The sequence below is a fragment of the Trachypithecus francoisi genome, unplaced genomic scaffold (assembly GCF_009764315.1).
Source record: "Trachypithecus francoisi isolate TF-2019V2 unplaced genomic scaffold, Tfra_2.0 Lachesis_group12, whole genome shotgun sequence".
NCBI classification, from domain to species: Eukaryota; Metazoa; Chordata; class Mammalia; order Primates; family Cercopithecidae; genus Trachypithecus; species Trachypithecus francoisi.
The window spans coordinates 77,784,780-77,804,113 of record NW_022681457.1 but is presented as its reverse complement, the minus strand read 5'-3'; the positions used below and the strand labels follow the sequence as shown (position 1 = coordinate 77,804,113).

The following is a 19,334-nucleotide window of genomic DNA, read 5'->3' as shown; positions in this document are numbered from 1 at the left end:
GGAGTGCTGGCATGGGACCAAGGCACCACTGTTCATGGAGCTGGGTCTGGGAGGGGCAGTCGGCCGGGAGGGGCAGTCGGCCAGGAGGGAGGAGGGGCCCCCACAGCCCAGGCGGGTAGACACACAGAAGGGACAAAGACTGGACGGTCCCTGTGCCCAGAGGCCCTCAGACAGGAGTCCTCAGGGTCCAGCTGAATCAGGGCTGGGGCTGGGGCCAAGGCCTGATCATTAGGTTTTAGAAGAGAGGTCTGAGGCTTGAGACGCTCCAACTGGCTGGGACCAGCTCTCTCCTTCTAGGCCCCGCCCACGCGAGAGCTCTGGAGCTGGGGAGCTGCCTTCCATCATCGCAGATCCCATGCCTGGAAGGGGCTCTGCGGTCTCAGAGCCGCCTCAGTGCGTCTGCCGGATCTGCCTCTGTCCAGCAGAGCCAGGACTTCCAAGGTCACCAGTGAGTAGTGGCAGTACTGGAACCCAGGGCTCCGGTCCTCACGTCAGGCTCTTCCCCTTGTGCCACAGCTGCCCCTCTGGGCCAGGGACTGCATCCCGGAGGGATGGAGCAGCCTGTCCGCAGGAGGATCCCACAGAGGGACAGAGGCCTGGCTCATCTGAAGAGGCCCAGATCTATCTCCACAGCACACAGTGCTTCTGAAGAGTGCTCCCGGAGCCAAGGACCAGGGAGGGCTCGTCTCCAGCACTGGGACTGTGAGTTGTGTAATTCTGCCCTGGCAGACAACAGTAAATACAGGAGTCCCCCATTATCCCTAGGGGACACGTTCTAAGACCCTTGGTGGATATCTCAAACCACGGACAGTACTAAACTCTATATATTACGATTTTTCCTATACATACATATCTGTGATAAAGTTTAATTTCTAAATTAGGTATAGGAAGAGATTAACAAAATAGAACAATTGTAATAAAAGTTATATGGATGTGGTCTCTCTCTCAAAATATCCTATTGTGTCGTACTCACCTATTTTGACCACAGGTAAATGAAATTATGGAATTAAGTGAAACTGTGGATCAATGGGGACTACTTGATTAGCTAAAACTATAATAGCTAACATTTATGGAGCACTTACTATGTGGGCCTGGAACTGCTCTCAACACTTCGTATTTATTAATTTGTAACTTTCACAACACTACTATGAAGTAAGCACTATCATCCCCATTTATAGTTGAAGAAACTCAGAGATTAAGTAACTGGCCCAAGCCCCAGAGCTAGTAAGTGGCAGAGCAGGGATTTGAATGCAGGCAGCACAGCGCTGGGTCCCAAGCCTTCCTGGAGGGAATTCCAGTTCCACCATTCCTAGCTGTATAGCCCTGGGCAAGCTATTTTTCCTTTCTCTGCTTGGTTTTTCATGTCAAGTGGGATAAAATAATAGTACCTACCTCATAGGACTGCTGAGAATTAAATGCTAATGCCTGTAAACTTCTTAGAAAGTACCTGTTACTTAGTAAGTGGATGACAATGCTGGCAAAACCAAGGTCAGCCAAAACCAAGGTCACGGCGTTTAAGCAGAGCCATGCAGGATGAGAGGGGCCTTGCCAGGTGGGCCAGGCTGGGGAGGTGGGCTGGGACAGGGCACAGCTTGAGCCAAGGCACAGAGGCCTGAGAGTCTGGGGGACTTGCAGCTGGGCAGGGTGTGGGCCAGGGGTGACGAGTGCTTGACCTAGGAAGCCCCCTTGAAGTCACATTCCTCTTGGGCCTCCCACTAGGCCGGGCTGCAGTTCAGGGATAGAACTCATATCCTAGTTCTGGGTCTCCAGGGACTGGGAGTCTGTGGGCCAAAAGGGTCAGATTTTGCAGGTCTGTTTTCCTCACCAAGCCCACTCCAGGTAGATGAAAAGGGATGTGAGGGTGTCAGGGTTACTGTCAAGGGAAGACTGTCAACAAACTGTATGTATTGCCAACGGGGAGGCATTCATGGCATAGGACAGCTGGGAGCCTGGCCCGTCACCTGTCCCAAGTGAAGAGCCCTAATCCCATCTCCCCTCTGAACTCCCGAGGGAAAGCAGCTGTCACCAGCACCCAGTCCACTGCCCAGACACTCAGACCTCCCTTGCCACCTCCTTGGGAACTTATAAAGGTCCTTTCCACCCCAGTCCTCTCCTGTCTGGCTCTGAGGATCGCCTGGGACAATGGACACCAAAGTCTTTTGCATGATGTACATGAGGGCTGTGGATGGGAGGTGCCATTTTTCTTTGTTGCATAGTCCCGGGCACATGACACCCCCTTGATAAAGGCTTAGTAATGCTTTAGACAGAGGGGAAATTTGTTTCCTGCTTATGGGCTGCTGGGCACAGAGGACATCTATCAAAGTACATTCTGAAGTCTCCTGTGTCATGGTCGCTGACACCACCTCTACCACTTGATGGGGAGCTCCTAGAAAGCAGAGGCTGTTTCTTACTCATTTCTGGGTCCTGGCACAGAAGAAGCAATTGATAAATGTTCAATGAATTTCATTTCCTCACCTAGAAAAAAAAAAAAGCAATTTCTTCTTCACCTTGTTTTTTGGGTCAAATGTGGTTTTTATTCAGGGGTCCTGATAAGAGATACCTTCTCCCCACCTGGCTGGACTTAGCCCCAGTTTAGAAGGCCAGTCTCCTTCTCAGGTCTGCAGGTAAAAAAAAGGACCACCAAATAGGCCACAGCTAGAATTTCAGTTTTATTAAAATAAGCACAATGTATAAAAGCACCATGGTGTTGTATAAACGTCTGCCTGACAAATGCAAATCTATTTTCTTTATGTAACTCAACAGTTCAGCTTATCTGAATGGCTGTACCTTCACGAACTCGGGCAGCAGGCACTGCATCGATCACACAGGGCAGTGAGGCTTCACCCCAGGCACAGAGCTCCATCTAACTGCCCAGACCTGTGCCACCCACACAAGACCTGGGGACACAGCAGCAGACACCGACGCTGCCTCTAAGTTTGTCATAGGAACAGCTTAAAATCAGTTGGAATAGGGCACTGTTGATTAAAAGCCAAATGCATGGACATTCCAGAAAGAGCAAGCCGTTACACTCTCTGGGAAGTTCATGGGCTTGCAGTGGGAGATTCAGGTCCCATCTTTGCTGGAACAGCATGGTTAAAAAAAAAAACAAACTTTTTTTTAAAAAAAAAACAAAATACAACTGACTTTAGCAGCAATCACAATCAAAGGGGATGATAAATGAGGGACACATTTCAGTCACGGCAAAGAAAGATTATGTGCTTCTCCGTGCTGCAGACCGGAAGACTGATCTGATTTCCTGAATGAGGAAGGCTACTTGCCCTTCCCTGAATTGAGGGGATGGCTTTGCTCAGCCAAGGGAGAAGACGGGCAAAGAGGACATCCGGAGGACAGAGGAAGGTGGAAGGACCGCCAGAGGAGGGTGACAGAGCTGAGAGGGAAGAGGCACGTGTCGGCAGCCTCTGTCAACTGATGCTTCTTGCTTCTCCCTGCAGGCTGCAGCCGCAGCCGCTGCTACAGCGGTGAGAGGAGGCCGGATCCCAGATCTGCAGGCGGTGAGCAGGTGGAGCCCAGCGAAGAGCTGTTCCTGCTGCAGGCAATTATGCAAAGTGACAAGTGATTGCTTTCCTTTTCAAAGACAACCCCTTTGGAAAAAGCTTTTTCCTCCAGGACCCTAGGGAAATAGGGGTTGTGGGAACTTTAGGGCCTTCGTAGATGAAAAAGCCTGAGTGGAGCCACAGAGCAGATGCTGTCACCTGCTCAGCAGACTTTAGCCACACACGTTTCCAGGGGGACAATGCCTGGCCAGGCCTAGGGTCTATAAGGTGTGACTGGAGCATTTCAGAGTGCTGTGGGCAGGCTCCTGTCTTCACCACGGCCTGCCTGGGCCTGGGCCCGCCTCCGGGCCAGGCGTGACTTGCAGGGAGGGGAAAGCTTCATGGAGCAGAGGCCATCGGCCAGTGCCTCTGGCTCCTCTGCTAGTTCATTCTCTTCGTGCTGAGATAGCTGGCGATTAAGGGCGATGGCCTCAGCTGCGAAGAGCGTCAGGTCCATTGTGCTGCTGTTCCTGCAGGGCCGGGGGAAAGCACAGAAAAGAGGATCAGGGCCGGGCGCGGTGGCTCAAGCCTGTAATCCCAGCACTTTGGGAGGCCGAGACAGGCGGATCACGAGGTCAGGAGATCGAGACCATCCTGGCTAACACAGTGAAACCCCCGTCTCTACTAAAAATACAAAAACTAGCCGGGCGAGGTGGCGGGCGCCTGTAGTCCCAGCTACTCGGGAGACTGAGGCAGGAGAATGGCGTAAACCCGGGAGGCGGAGCTTGCAGTGAGCTGAGATCCGGCCACTGCACTCCAGTCCGGGCGACAGAGCGAGACTCTGCCTCAAAAAAAAAAAAAAAAAAAAAAAAAAAAAAAAGAAAGAAAAGAGGATCAGGACTCTAGGGTCAGCCAGGCCAGCTCTAGGACACTCCCACTCGCTGCTGTGGTGCTACACTCCCACCAGATTTCCCAGAGCCGGGACGGGCTGCTCTCTCCAAAGTAGTTCTTGCCTAGGTTTGGAATCTTGCTTGACTGAGGGATTGTAATTTGAGCCCCAAGTACCATCCCTGGACTTGATGGTAAGGGCAAGCTCCCTCTTCTCCTCAGGGCACCCTCCTCTGAGCTTCCACCACTCTACATACAGGTCTACCAGAGGCAGAGACCGGGCACATTAAATGCGCCTGTCCCTCCCTCTCCCGGCCCGGGTGGGGAAAAAGCTCCCAGAGCAAGGCCTGCACCGCTTATGCCACGTCCCCAGCACCTAGCTCAGGACTAGCATGGACAGGCACTTCAGGTTTGCAGAATAAATCTTCTAAGGTGGATCTGAGGTTTGGCACCTAAAGGCATCTGAAGGCTGCTCTAGAGAGTCAGGTAGGAACTCAAACTGGGCAATAGCAACTGGGTCACACGAATTGAGATTACAGAGGTGTACAACTTCCTTGTGTAGCTCCTAAAAGCTGGCCATGAGGCTGGTGCCAAAACGGTTTCCCACACTGCTTAGCCCTGGCTCTTTGGGAACAGGGCAATCCGGCTGTGAAAGGGCTCCAGAGTCAAACAGCCCAGGGCTGCTGTGTAGCCTTAAGCAAGTTAACTTGATTGCCACTCCTCACCTCTCTCATCTAGAACACCTCTCTTAAATTTATGTGAAGATTATGGATATAATTATATCCAGCCCTTAGCACCACGTCTGACATGTGGTAAGGACTTATTATTTTTTTGAGACGGATTCTTGCTCTGTTGCCCAGGCTGGAGTGCAGTGGTGCGATCGCGGCTCACTGCAACCTCCACCTCCTGGGTTCAAGCGATTCTCCTGCCTCAGCCTCCCAAGTAGGTGGCATTACAGGCACTGCCACCATGCCTGGCCATGGTAAGGCCTTAATCCTGGTGGCCACTATTATCACCATCCGTCTAGTACTGTACGTGCCCCTCACTCCTGCTCCTTTCACCACATGCAAGGGCAGAGGGAAGCCGCGTGTGAATAACCCACGGGTAAGGTCTGTCTTTGGGCTGTAAGTTACATTTCAATGGGAAAAACAGATTTTTGTTTTTTGTTTTTTTTTTTCCTGCCAACAGTGCTAGGAGGGGCCTTTAAGGTGCTGGAGGGCAGAGGAAGCAATCTAGGTGAAGGCAGGGAAGGGTGGGAGATAGATCCAGAGTAGAGGAAAAGAGAGTGAGGAGGGGAAATGGGCAGGGAGCCCCTTTGGAGAAGGCTACTTGAGCCTAGAGATGGGCTCCCCAGGCCCCACCTCCACCCCCATGGTGGCTGAGAGCTTGAGGAAGAGCAGGGCGTGGGGGTGGTCAGAGCATTTACCTCTGGAGGACTTGCGGCGTGGGGAGTCCCTTTTCTGGAGCTTGCTAGAATGGGAAGGACAGATGTGTAGGTAAAGCACTGCTCCCTCCTTCCAAGGGCTGCCCCGCCCAAGCCAGCAGTGGGTAGGTGACTATAGGCTGCTGGCCCAGCACAGGGACTGGGCTCTGCTTGCTTGCAGGGTCAGGCCTTCCAAGCAGAGCAAGGAAGGTACAATCTGCAGTCATAGCCCCCAACACAGCTGCTTCTGCATGGAAAGCCCCTCTTTACCTTTGTCTGGCAAAGTCCTAATCATCCCCCAGGACCCAGCTCAAGGGTCACTTCACCTGTGACGCACATTTCCCCTTCCCTGCCACCTTCCTGCCTCAGTCTCAGGCCCGGGGTGGGGAGTGGGGTCCTGCTCCCTTTGTGCCCCTAGCACTTTTTAGAAGCTCTGTAACTTATCCCCTCGTCTATTCTCTCCACTAGAGCGTCGACACAGGGACTGGATCTCACTTGTCCCTCTGGCATGTGGTAGGTGCTCACTTATGGGTCTGGGAATGAGTCACTTAGACACTCAAAGGGGGTCCCTGACTGTAACACAGGTTGCCAATGCTTGCCTCTTTCCACTGGTAGGGTAGCTGAGGCTGGCCAGGGCCTGGCACACCAAGGAGACCAGTAAGTCATGGGAGCCTGTGGCAGACCCCTTTGAGGGCAGAGGTTTCTGCCCTCCAAGGAGGATTCTAAAAAATGTTTTCTAGTGAAAACATGAATTTTAAACTTAGGGAAAAAATACCATCATTTGCCTTTAAGGCCAGCTGTACCCAGACTCCCAGACCATGAGGAGAACCTATGTGCCCCAACTCGGCCACACACCAATCAGCGCAGCAAGGCCTTGCTCAATTCTGGGTGCTCTCAGCTAATGATGCTTCTATATAAGGGGAGGATGCTACAGACTTCAAATGACAACAGGATGCTTGCAGGTAACAAATCCCCAGAGGACTCTGTTGGGGCTCAGTCTGTGGCCAAGGTTAGAGCCAAGTCTATGGTCTATAAGGGGCTCAGTCTGGGGTAACAGGAGGAGTTGATTCGCTCTACACACACAGGGATAGACACTGTCTGCTTCAGTTGTGCCAGGCACAAGGCTGGTGCTCAGCACTCACTGGCATGACAGCTTCCTTGTGGCCATGGCACAGGCCTGGAATGGTGGAAAACACCCCTCCCTGGAGTCACTCACCCCCTGCACCCATGGGTGCTGCAGAACTTGGGCTGCGCTAAGTCTCTGCTTCGCATCTCGCACCAGGAGCTTGGAGATGAGGTCTTTGGCCTCACTGGAGATGTGTGCCCAGTCCTTGTCAGGAAACTCATACTTGCCTTCCTGGATGCTTTCAAATAGCTTGTTCTAGGTACAAAAGATTCCTCCTGAGGCCACACTGCCAGGGATGGGCAGGGTGTGCCTGTCATTGTTTTGATCAACCAGCTTCAATTGATCTCAGCTGTGGCTGCAGCTCATGGCTTGGGGATGCCACAGACTGCGGCCTCTTCCCAGACTCACCCCGCACTATCCCCTAGATGAGCAAACTAGACAGAATGCCCTTGGCAGGCCAGGATGGCTATGCCCTTGGTGGGCTGGATGGGTGATGAGTGGAGATCGCCCACATAACAAAGCCCAAATTCCCTGGCTCTTCCTAGAGGACTCTCTGTGAACCTCTCAGGCCTCATCTCCCACTACCACCAACCTACTACTCCACTTTTCCTTCCTAGACACTCCAGCTATTTCATGTGTCCACGTCTGTGCCTGTGCTGTTTCTTCTACTTGTGATTCTTGTCCCTCTTCCCCAGGGCAGGATGCCCCCTTTAAGAGTCAGTTCAAGGCTGGGCGCGGTGGCTCACGCCTGTAATGCCAGCACTTTGGGAGGCCGAGGCAGGCGGATCACAAGGTCAGGAGATTGAGACCATCCTGGCTAACACAGTGAAACCCTGTCTCTACTGAAAATACCAAAAATTAGCCAGATGTGGTGGCAGACACCTGTAGTCCCAGCTACTCAGGAGGCTGAGACAGGAGAATCGCTTGAACCCAGGAGGCAGAGGTTGCAGTGAGTCAAGATCACGCCATTGCACTCCAGCCTGGGCAACAGAGCGAGACTCCGTCCCAGAAAAAAAAAAAGAAAAAAAAGAGTCACTTCAGGCATGATCTTCTCTAACAATCCTGCCCTGAGCTCCCAGCTGGGCACAGTGTCTGATTATCTCTATTTTACCTTGTGGCCACCCTGACAAGACGGGAAGAGGGCACTGTGAGCCCCCATCCTGATCAGGAATGCTCTGCCAGCCCAGTCCTGCTTGGCATCCCCCAACCACACTGACCCCAAGCAGGGTCTATGCAGTGCTTCCTGGGGCCGCACTCACCTGGCACACCCTGCAGACCTCACCCCGATCCCAGCCACAGTCAGCCCCGCAGTGGCCCACGAAGGGCGGGTAGCCGCTCAGCATGATGTAGAGGACCACGCCCAGGCTCCACAGGTCGCAGCGCTTGTCGTAGAATGTGGCCTGGTCTGTGAAGACCTCCACCACCTCAGGGGCCATGTATTCTGCTGAGCCACACTGTGGGGGCCAGGGTTGGGGGAGGGGGAGATGGCAGAGAACAGAGAGGCTTAGTTACAGCAGAGGGGATGGCAGAGAGCAGACTGTGATGGGACTGGAGCAGGAGGCTGGAAGGATGGGAGACAGAGCAGGAAGTCATCAGGAAGGCCAGCCAGTGAGCCGCCTGATGCCACCAAGGCACCTGCAGACTGAGCCCCATCATTCCCCAGTATCCAGAGGAGCAGTTCTGGTCACCTTATCCTTCCAGCTCCTCCTCCAGTAGGCAAAGACCCTTGGCCAAGAAGTTCCAGGAATCTCTCCCTGCCTCAGCTTCCTATAAACAGATATTTCATGTACAGGTACTTAAATGCACAAAGACTATGGCTCTGGGAGGGAGATCCAGTTCCACACAGCAAGATTTCTTAAAGTGAATCCTGTCAAGCTCCCCTGCTAGCTCAGAGCAGGAAGTGTAAGAATTTAGAATTAAGAGACCATCAAAGCTAGAAAAGCTCTTAGGACAAATCCAACCTTCCCACCCCTCCCATTTATATAGATGGCAAAGGCAAGGCCAAGAACAGGACAGGGATTTGTTTGAGCACATCAATGGCACACCTAGGACCAGAATCCAATATTCCTTTCTCTCCCACTTGTGTAGAAAACGGCTGATAGGAATCAAACACATTCTTTTTGCTCCACTCTTCACTATTTCAGGCTCACCAAGAAACAACCACCTCCCCCTCCACACACCCTGCAAAACTAATTTGACTGAAAGACGGTAAGTGTTCTCAAGAAAGGATATTTTCTTTGTTATTGGCATTTAGAGTTAATGACTTCGAAAACAAGGTAGCCCGGTGTGTTAGAAGCTAATAAACATTCCTGATAATGTTGTTTAGAATAAGATGCAACACAGGCATATTAAGGGCATGTCTTAAAAGGGTTATTAGGAAAATTTACTTATGAAGCATACAAATCTCAAAAGAATCAGAATTATACTCTATTAGTTGTACAAGAGATGTGTTAGGAAGAAGTAGCTCCAAGCAGCACCATCTGGTCATGAAATGTGAAATCAGAGAAGTAAACAGGCTAACTTGGCCAAGCGATCCCACGTGCATACAGACTGAGACCTCACAGTTCCCACCACAGACAGACTATCCTCTGCAGCCAGGGAGGACAGCTCTCCATCCCACATCACAAAGGGCCTGCGCTGTGCCTTCAGCAGTGGGAATGGGGCTTACAGAACTACCAAATGCTCATACGCAAAAGGGCTGGCCTGGGAGTAGGGTCTATCTTCACCTGGGTCAGGAGTCACAGTTCAGCCTGTGCTTTTTTTTTTTTGAGACAGAGTTTCGCTCTTGTTGCCCAGGCTGGAGTGCAATGGTGCGATTTCGGCTCACCGCAACCTCCGCCCCTCGGGTTCAAGTGATTCTCCTGCCTCAGCTGCCCAAGTAGCTGGGATTACAGGTATGCATCACCACGCCTGGCTAATTTTGCATTTTTAGTAGAAACGAGGTTTCTCCATGTTGGTCAGGCTGGTCTCAAACTCCCGACCTCAGGTGATCCGCCCACCTCAGCCTCCCAAAGTGCTGGGATTACAGGCATGAGCCACTGCAAACGGCCAGCCTGTGCTTATAGATATAATTTGTCTCTTCATCAGCAGAGAGGACCCAGCCCAAACTAACAGTCCAAGTGTCAGTTTCATTAGCAACTAAGGGGTCAGGGAAGGCTTGAGAGCCACGAACACAGAGCAGTAAGCAAAATGACCACTCAGGCAGCAGGAAGATAGGTCCAGTTGGTTTTCCATCCTTAACCCTCTGTTCTGGACCTCCCAGCTCTGGATCAGGGAAACACTCCAAATACTTAGGAGCCCAGAGGAAGCATACATACTGGGGTGGTCAGCTCCGGTGTGGTTATGGGGGTGCAGGAGTTGTTCAGTTTCACCCCACTGCCCAAGTCAAAGTCACAGATTTTCACTGGAGACACCTGAAAAGGAAAACAGAAGCCAGGTCACAGACATAAGAAACTACAGGGCAAGAGGAGCCAGGCATGGCTGCATGGGTGCATGGCTGAGTGGCTGTCACACCGCAGCTGGTTTTATTAGGTCATGTTTGCTCTCCGGAGGTTAACAAGAAGTCCTCTGAGGATTTCTTCCCAAGTGTCTTATTTCCTGTGCTCTCTCATTTCCCAACTAAGGGAAAAATGGGTGAATTATTTGGTGTCAGATTATTGTGAACTCAGACCAAAGTAAGTATGGAACTCTTGCTGGCAAAGGTTGCAGCACAGCAGCTAGGGAAGTTACTACGTACTCCTGAGAGACAGACTTCTTGCAGCCCATTCAGTGGAGTGCAAAGAAAGGAGCTTGCAGTAAAACCCCTGACCGCCTCAGGTGGCTTAGGGTGACCAACTTGTCTTGGGTGGCTTGCTTGGGACTTGATCAGTTTAAACACAGAAAGTCCTGTGTTCCAGGAAACCCCTCAAACCTGGGAAAACGGATGGTTGGTCACTGTAGGTGGCATCAACACAGTAACCAAGTCCACCAGAACTGGATGCTGTGCCTGAGACCACAGACAGGTGCCTCATCTCTGGAGCCAACCAGGAGGGCAGTTTGGGTGCACACATGAGAATGGATGAGAATGGTCTATGTGGTGTGTAAGCAGCACAGCGAGTGAACTAAATGCTGGTTCTCTGAGACCCATGTCCTTGCCGGGAAGCCTGGGCAAGTCCCTCGACTTCTTTCTCTCCTTCCTTCCTCCCTCCCCTTTTCTCTATTTTTCTTCTTTTCTTTTCATTTAGCTTCTTTCTCATTAGTGGTAAAATATAAAGTATAAAATATGAGATTTTAGCCATTTTTAAGTAGACAGTTTAGTGGCATTAACTACATACATTCACACAGTTGTGCAACCATTACCACGATCTGTTTCTAAAACTTTTCCATCACTCCAAACAGAAACTCTATATGCATTAAGCCATAACTCCCATTCTTTCTTCCCCTAGCCCTGGGTAACTTCCAATCTGATTTTATTAATTAATAAAGACTTTATTAATTTGCCAATTCAAGATATTTCATATAAGTAGATTTACACAATATTTGTCCTTTTATGTTTGGCTTATTTCACTTAGCATAATGTTTTCAAGGTTCATTCATGTATCAAAACCTCATTCCATTTTATGGCTGACTAGTATTCCATTGAATGTATGTACCACATTTTGTTTATCTGTTCAGCTGCTGATGACCACTTGAGTTGTTTCTACCTTTTGGCTGTTGTGAATAATACTGTAATGAATACTGGTATACAAGTATCTGTTTTCAATTGTTTTGGGTAATACCTAGGAGTGGAATTGCTGGGTCATATGGTAATTCTGTGTTTAGCCTTTGAGGAACCGCCAAACTTTTCCACAGAAGTTGCACCATTATATAATCTCACCAGCAATGTATAAGGGTTACAATTTGTCCATATCCTCAACAACACTTAACTATTTTCCATTTTTTAAATTACAGCCTACCTAGTAGTATGTGGTAGTATCTTACTGTGGTTTTGACTCGCATTTCCCTAATGACTAAGGATGTTGAGCATCTTTTCATGTACTTGTTGGACATTTGTGCACCTTATTTGGAGAAATGTCTGTTCAAGTCCCGTGACCATTTTTAAATTGGTTTGTCTTTTTGTTGTAGAGTTTTAGGAATCCTTTATATATTTTGGATATTAAACCTCGACCAGATATATGATCTGCAAATATTTTCTCGCATTCTGTAGATTGTCTTTTCACTTTCTTGATAGATAATGTCCTTTGAAACTTAACCTCTCTTTTTCTTAAGAGACAGGGGTCTCACTATATCACCCAGGCTGGCCTCAAACTCCAGGCTCAAGCAATTCTCCTACCTCAGCCTCCTGAGTAGCTGGGACTACAGGCATGCAACCACTGTGATCAGCTAATTTTTTAATTTTTTGTGGAGATGGGGTCTCGCTTTGTTGCCCAGGCTGTTCTTAAGCTCCTGGCCTCAAGTGATCCTCCCGCCTCAGCCTCCCAAAGTGCTGGGATTACAGGTGTGAGCCACTGCCTGGCCCCAATTATTCCTCTCTTTCTCCTTCCCCCCTTTTGCCTTTCCTTTCCTCACTTTCTTGTTTTGAGACAGGGTCTCTGCTGTACAGGCTGGAGTGCAGTGGTGTGATCATGGCTCACTGGCTATACATGTTTCCTAACTTGAGTTTCAGTTTCCTTGTCCATAAAATGAAGGTAATAATAGTATCTACCTCATGATATTTTATAAACACTAAATAAATATAAGTGCCTGGCACAATGTAAACAGTCAAGAAGTGTTCACTGTAATTATCAGTAGTAATCATCATAATAATAAATTATAAAGGTCTATGACAGAACCAATGACAGGAAGTCACAAGATCTTATTTGAGCAAATCCATTATTATTCCCCATAAAAGAGTTGTGAGTAGCAGACTGACTCATTCATTCAAGGCCACCTCTTATTTACAAGCTACGGGCTTCATCCAGACCACAATATATATGCTCTTGAATACACATACACACAGAGCTGTGAACATGGGCCCCAGCACCACCAGGGCCTAAATCTCTCCTAATAAACACAGAATTTGTTAAACCATACACTTCCGTTTACTTAAAGAGATCTGTTTCATATAAGATTAAGTTGTTTGGCTGGGCGTGTTGGCTCACGTTTGTAATCCCAGTACTCTGGAAAGCCGAGGCAGGTGGACTACTTGAGCTCAGGAGTTTGAGACCAGCCTGGCCAACATGGTGAAACCCCTGTCTCTACTAAAAATACAAAAATTAGCCAGGTGTGGTGGCACATGCCTGTTGTCTCAGCTACTTGGGAAGCGGAGGCGGGAGGACCACTTGAGCTTGGGAAGTCGAGGCTGCAGTGAGCTGTGATCATGCTGCTGCATTCCAGCCTGGGTGACAAAGTGAGACCCCATCTCAAAACAAAACAAAACAAAACAAAACAAAGGTCTTCACGACTTACATCAACTGAGTAAAGGTAGGTGTACTGGACTAGAAAATATTAATTTTGTGTAGGTCTCATATATTTTCCAAACTCTCAGGCTTACATCAATCACACTGATGATCAAGAGTGAAGAAAGGATGAGGATGGGCAGAAACATCACACAGTAAGTGTAACATTCTCACATGTCCAAGATGATCAGTTCAAGTTGGTGTCTGAGGCCAACGGAACTGCTAACAATCCATCCTGAAAGCAAGGATGGCTTCCTCGGTAGGTATAAACTATAACATTCCAAATCAGGCCCAAAGTACCTTTTCTGGAGATTCACACAATATATTTTCTGGTTTCAGATCACGATGAGCAATGCCTGACATGACAAAGAGCAAAAAAATGGTTAACATATGCACATAATTATCCAACATTCCACACACAATTAATTTTTTCCAAATGCTGTTGTTCGCAGATTAATTCCCAATTACGGTACATTAAAAAATCAACGAGCTGCAGGAGGCAGAAGTAACCAGAGACACAAACCAAAAGCACAGTTGATTCTGCAGGTTCTTTTGAAGAGGAGGGTTTCGAAGTCTGGCAGGGATAAGAAGGGCTAAATGAATCCCAGCCAGCCTACCCCTCAGCACCACAGTGACCACCAAGAAGAAGGCCTAATGCAGAGCAGAGAGCTCTGCAAACGGCAATGCTTGGAACAGCAATGCAGAAATAATTAGTGCCTTGTTTAAGAGCATCTCAGGGGCTTAACTGTTTTACCTCATTTCTTCTTGTGTGGCCGATTAAAAAAAAAAAATTCCTTCAGTGCGAGTCTCTGAATGTTCAGAGGAGCAAGTGTTAGTTACCAAATCTCCCAAAGTCACCGATTCCCTTCTCACCTGCTTTGCATGTCCAAGGGAGCCTGCCAGCAGCACAGCAAAGACTGCTTTGCCCCCAGGATGCTGTTATTTTTGTTTTTTAAAATAGAGATGGGGTCTCGCTATAGCCCAGGCTGTTCTTGAAATCCTGGCCTCAAGCAATCCTCCTGCCTTGGCCTCCCTAAGCATGGGGATTACAGGTGTGAGCCGCCATGCCGGGCCCACCGGGGTTGCTGTTTTTAAGAGAAAACCCCTGCACTTTGGCCAGGACTCCTGAAGGAGACTGGAGATAGCAGCTTAGTTCCATGAGGGGTTAACCTGCTGACCTGGCCAAGAAGGCACCTGGGGGAGAGTCCTCTTCCAACCAAAGAAAGGGACAAAGAACTAACTCAGGGCCATGGTGTTTTGGTGGAGGACACAGAAACCTCCCTTTCCTCTTTCCTTCCACAGCACATGCGGCACAGACACAGGGCTGGAAGGCTCAGCAAGAGTCAGAGCTACAGCTTGGAAGTACTGGAAAGCGGCAGCGGATTCTCGGGGTGATGGGAAAAGCAAAATCTACTTCACTAAAATTCCCTCAGTGATCAACTTTTTCAGCAGTCCTCCAATTCCCGTCTAGAAGGCAAAGGCCTGCTGGCCCAGGCCACGGGAGGCACTTCACTAAAGAAGAAAAACCTGAGCTCCAGCAAGCTCAGTAACTTCATCAGTCACCTAATTGAACGAGAACCCAGAGCAACTCAGTCCAGGCTGCACAAATTGAGTAGCACTGCTCTGCAGCTCGCCGCACTAAAAGTGAAAGATATTTTCCATTACAGCAAGTGCTCCCACAGAAGGATCACGAGTCGCACATGGAGCCTTACTCTCCAAATAGGCGCCCATGGCCCAGTCGTCCCTCAGCCTGAGAACTCAGAGAGCCAGGCTGTAATAATGGGGCTGCTCCGGTTCATTTCCCAGAGGTTGAGCTGCAATGTGTCCAGTATTTAAAAGTATGGAACTTGTTTCAGGGCTGACCCATTCTTGCCCAATTCATCTTCCCCGTGTGAAGTTATTTAGCAAACAGCCAAGTTCAGCTGGAAATCGTTTTTCATCCCCTCCAACTTCTAGTCACATGGGCAGCTGGCCAGCTACATGTTAACAAGCGCCTCAGAACTCCAAAGACACCACCGGCCTCTGTTCCCTTCAGTGCATTCTTGTAAATAAATAAATAAATAAATAAATAATAAAACCTGCCTTTACCAACCCCTCCAAGGGGTGGATCTTGTAAAAAGCATGACCCAGTTTTGCAGTCTACAGAGGCAGTTTGGGGAGCAGTTGTAAATCTTTGTCAGGCAGGTGTTACCTCTATGCATCCCAGCTTTCAGAAACAGAGCTGCTGCTATTCATCATGCTGCGGAAGGCACAGACACCCCCTTCTAGTTTTCATCCTAGGTGCAAGTCAGGGCCCCAACATGGGCACTGTTGGTATGCAGACCTCTTTCAGCCACTGGAGGAGGGAGATGGACTCCATGAACCTGAACCTCCTGGACACACGCCACATTCGCCTGCACTGGATTGTGGGCACCAGGTAGGATGTGTGAGTAGCATGCCTACCACTGGTCCCAGGCACCCACAACCAATGTGGCTGGCCAACATCCACAACAGAGAGGGGGCAGACCTAAGTCACAAGTTACTCACTTCACTCCCACCCCCACCAGGCAGAATGCTTTAAGGGAATATTAGGAATAAAAATGCTTTCTTCCTGGTGGGGGGGTGAGGATGGAGGAAATAAATCGTATTTATTGAAGAACTATGACATACCAGGAACTATACTCCATCTATGCTGCACATATACAATACAAACACAAGATACACATTTTTCATCTATAAAAGGCTTAGAATAGTGCCTAGCACATACCAAGTGCTATACAGTGTTAACTACAGTCTATGATGCTATTATCTCAAATTCTCACCATAGGGTAGGCATTATTACTGATAGAACACATAGCTAGAAGACACGTGAAACCAGAATTCATTTTTTCCAGGGTACTGCTGTTAGGCAAATTAAAAAAAAAAGTATGGAATAGTCAAACGGATTTATGGAAATGTAAAAACAATGTGTGGAAGGATTTAAATCACTACAAAAGTTCCTAAATAATCAGTCATAGGAAAGGGACTGTAACCTGAAGTGTAAATCAAATCTAGTAACCTGTGAGTTACCAATGTGCTCTTCAACAGATACCTCAAATGTACATGTTAATAGAAAAGTATAAGATAGGCACCGTGACTCACACCTGTAATCCCAGCAATTTGGGAGGTTGAGGTAGGAGGATCGCTTGAGCCCAGGAGTTTGAGACCAGCCTGGGCAACATAGGGAAACTCCATCTCTACAAAAAAATACAAAAATTAGCTGGTCGTGGTGGCACACACCTGTAGTCCCAGCTACTTGGGAGGCTGAGGTGGGAGGATTACTGGAGCCCAGGGAGGTTGGGGCTGCAGTGAGCCCTGAAGGCGCCACTGCACTCCAGCCTAGGTGACAGACTGAGACCTTGTCTAAAAAAGAAAAAAAAGGAAAAAGAAAAATATATTTTTCATTTACTGTGAACAAGATATATTAAACTATGTATATCCTATCATGCCAATTTTGAAAAGAGACAGAGGTGATGTATTTTAAAAGACTAGAAAGAATAACACCAAGATATTCACATTAAGAAGGTCATATTGTGTATGAGCTTTATATTCCTCACACGATAAGAATCTAAGAAAAGAAACATCATCCACACACAGTCACACATACCCTGTTCAATGTGAAATTTATTCTTTCTCCTCCCTGCTCTTTCTCCTGTATCCCTATGCTGCTCAGCAGCTCCACCACCCACCCACCGTTTGCAGCATAAGCCTCGGAGCCATCTTGGACTGTTTCTCCCCCAGCTCCCATGGGTGAGCATGTTCAAACCTCAAGCTGTCTTCCAGCCACACCATCTCCTGCACCAGCCCTCTGCCTGGCCTACCACCTCCCTCGGTACCCAGAGGCTGGCCAGCCCAACCCACCCACCAAGGCAAAGGCTGGGTTCACCTTTGGTATGCAGAAAGTCAAGGGCAGCAGCAACGTCCCGCACCACTCGGCTGGCTTCTCGCTCATTGAAGTGCTTTTGCTTCTGGATGTGGGCTAAGATGGAACCTGGGGAGCAGAGGGGACACAGAAGAATGCCTTTTTGGGCTCTAGTAAGTATAACTTCTTTTTTTGTTTTTTGAGACGAAGTCTCGCTCTGTCACCCAGGCTGGAGTGCAGTGGTGCAATCTCGGCTCACTCTCGAACTCCTGACCAAGTGATCCACCCACCTCAGCTTCCCAAACTGCTGGGATTACAGGCGTGAGCCACCGCACCCGGCCGTTTAACTTCTTAGAGGCCAAGTTTTCCCAAGTTTCGAAAACTTGGGGTGGGGACATGGGGATTCATCACTTATTCATCACTACCTGTCCAGCTCCAAGTGTGGGGCCTGGCACAGAGGAGGTACCAGCTTGTATGTCTGTTAAACAAAACTGGACTGCTCTCTTCTGTACCTGTCTATGAGGAGCTCAGAAGCGAGAGAGAACTATTAATAGAGCCAAAAAATATTAACAACGCTGGGGCTGATTTGGCTTCTGCAATCAAAAGGAATAAAACTGAAGGCACTTGGAGCTGAGGGGGACTTTCTGTAGCAACATTTTCTCCCCTGCATCTGATCTCTGATCCAAACAAGAGCACAAACTTTCAAATGGAAATGCCACACCCTTGCCAGATATGTAAAGGCCTGGGAAAAGGGGGAAAAATGGGTTTTCCTCCTGAGTGTTCCCATTTATCATTGTTTTGTTGGCAATGGCTAACATTTACTGAGTAGTGACTAGTGCCATGTGCTATGGAATACTCAAAATAAACTGTCTTACTCTCACCACAGTTGGACAAAATGGGCAGTATACTTATCCTCGTTTTACAGAGGGGGATCCTGAAGCCAAAAAGAAAAACGGTCGAGGAACTTGCCCAAGATTACGCATCAGTAAGGGGTGACACCAGGACTTAGGCCCAGGGCAGTTAGGCTTCAGAGTCTGTGCAGACATGCCCCAGCAGGACTTGTGGTCTGACTGCTGCAGGGATGGACTCTCTTGAGCCAAGCACACTGGGTCTGGCCTCAATAAGCTACATTAAGTTTACTGATATGGCAACGGAGGATCCCATCTGCATGTAGCATTTCAAACACGTACTTAACAGTCAGTCATGTGTTGTTGGGTGGTGCAGGGGCAGACACAGGCAGGAACATGTGGCTTGGTTTCATGTGGTCTACGTTTACTACTAGAAGCCAGTATTTCTGGGCTGCAGGTATTATCTCTGTGTCCTAAAAATGGCACATGTCCACTGTTTTTTTGGGGGGGGATGGGGAGAGCATGAGAGAAGGGGAAGAACTGCCAAAGACTGTTCATTTGCCAGATTAAACAATGGATCCCAATATGGTAGGGAACATTCCCAGAAAACCAGCTCCTGACTAGGTCTTAGCTTGCTCTGCTCTAGTGAGCCTCGTTTTCAAATCGGCTAAAAGGAAAAGCAGAGAGTAATGCTCTACATTCTTTTTCTTTTTTTTGAGACGGAGTCTCGCTCTGTTGCCCAGGTTGGAGTGCAGCGGTGTGATCTTGCCTCACTGCAACCTCTGCCTCCCAGGTTCAAGCGATTCTCCTGCCTCAGCCTCCTGAGTAGCTGGGATTATAGGCATGCACCAGCACGCCCAGCTAATTTTTGTATTTTTAGTAGAGACGGGTTTCACCATGTTGGCCAGGCTGGTCTTGAACTCCTGACCTCAAGTGATCTGCCTGCCTTGGCATCCCAAGGTGCTGGGATTATAGGTGTGAGCCACTGCACCTGGTCTACTCTACATACTTCTAAGACAGCCTCTAGCATACCAAATTGTTTTAATAATATTAGCAGCCAACATTTATTGGGCCCTTGGTGCCTACCAGACACTGTGCTAAGCATTTCACATGAATTATCTCATTTACTATTCACAGCAACCCAGTGAGGTAGGTGCTATCAATATCTCTATTTTATAGAAGGGGATATCGTTTGGAAAAGGTTAAGTGACTTGCCCAGGATCACATGGCCGGTAAGTGATGGAGTGAGAGTTAAGCCA

At 48.7% G+C, this 19,334-nt stretch overlaps 1 protein-coding gene across 17 annotated transcripts in view; it reads right to left on the bottom strand.

The window, feature by feature from the left end:
- Nucleotides 1-2,645: 2,645 nt before the first annotated feature.
- MKNK1 (MAPK interacting serine/threonine kinase 1) overlaps nt 2,646-19,334 on the bottom strand; it is a 47,893-nt gene continuing 31,204 nt past the window's right edge. For 11 of the 17 annotated variants that reach the window (XM_033226524.1, XM_033226528.1, XM_033226525.1 and 8 more), the window contains 7 exons: nt 17,252-17,356; nt 13,648-13,703; nt 10,249-10,344; nt 8,191-8,385; nt 7,022-7,186; nt 5,809-5,852; nt 2,646-4,024 (listed from right to left, as the gene is read on the bottom strand). In XM_033226524.1, the coding sequence (XP_033082415.1) occupies nt 3,799-4,024; nt 5,809-5,852; nt 7,022-7,186; nt 8,191-8,385; nt 10,249-10,344; nt 13,648-13,703; nt 17,252-17,356 (887 nt within the window). In that variant the 3' untranslated portion in view covers nt 2,646-3,798. The remainder of the gene's footprint in view (nt 4,025-5,808; nt 5,853-7,021; nt 7,187-8,190; nt 8,386-10,248; nt 10,345-13,647; nt 13,704-17,251; nt 17,357-19,334) is intronic. The other 6 variants (XM_033226533.1, XM_033226535.1, XM_033226537.1 and 3 more) reach the window with 1 other exon arrangement.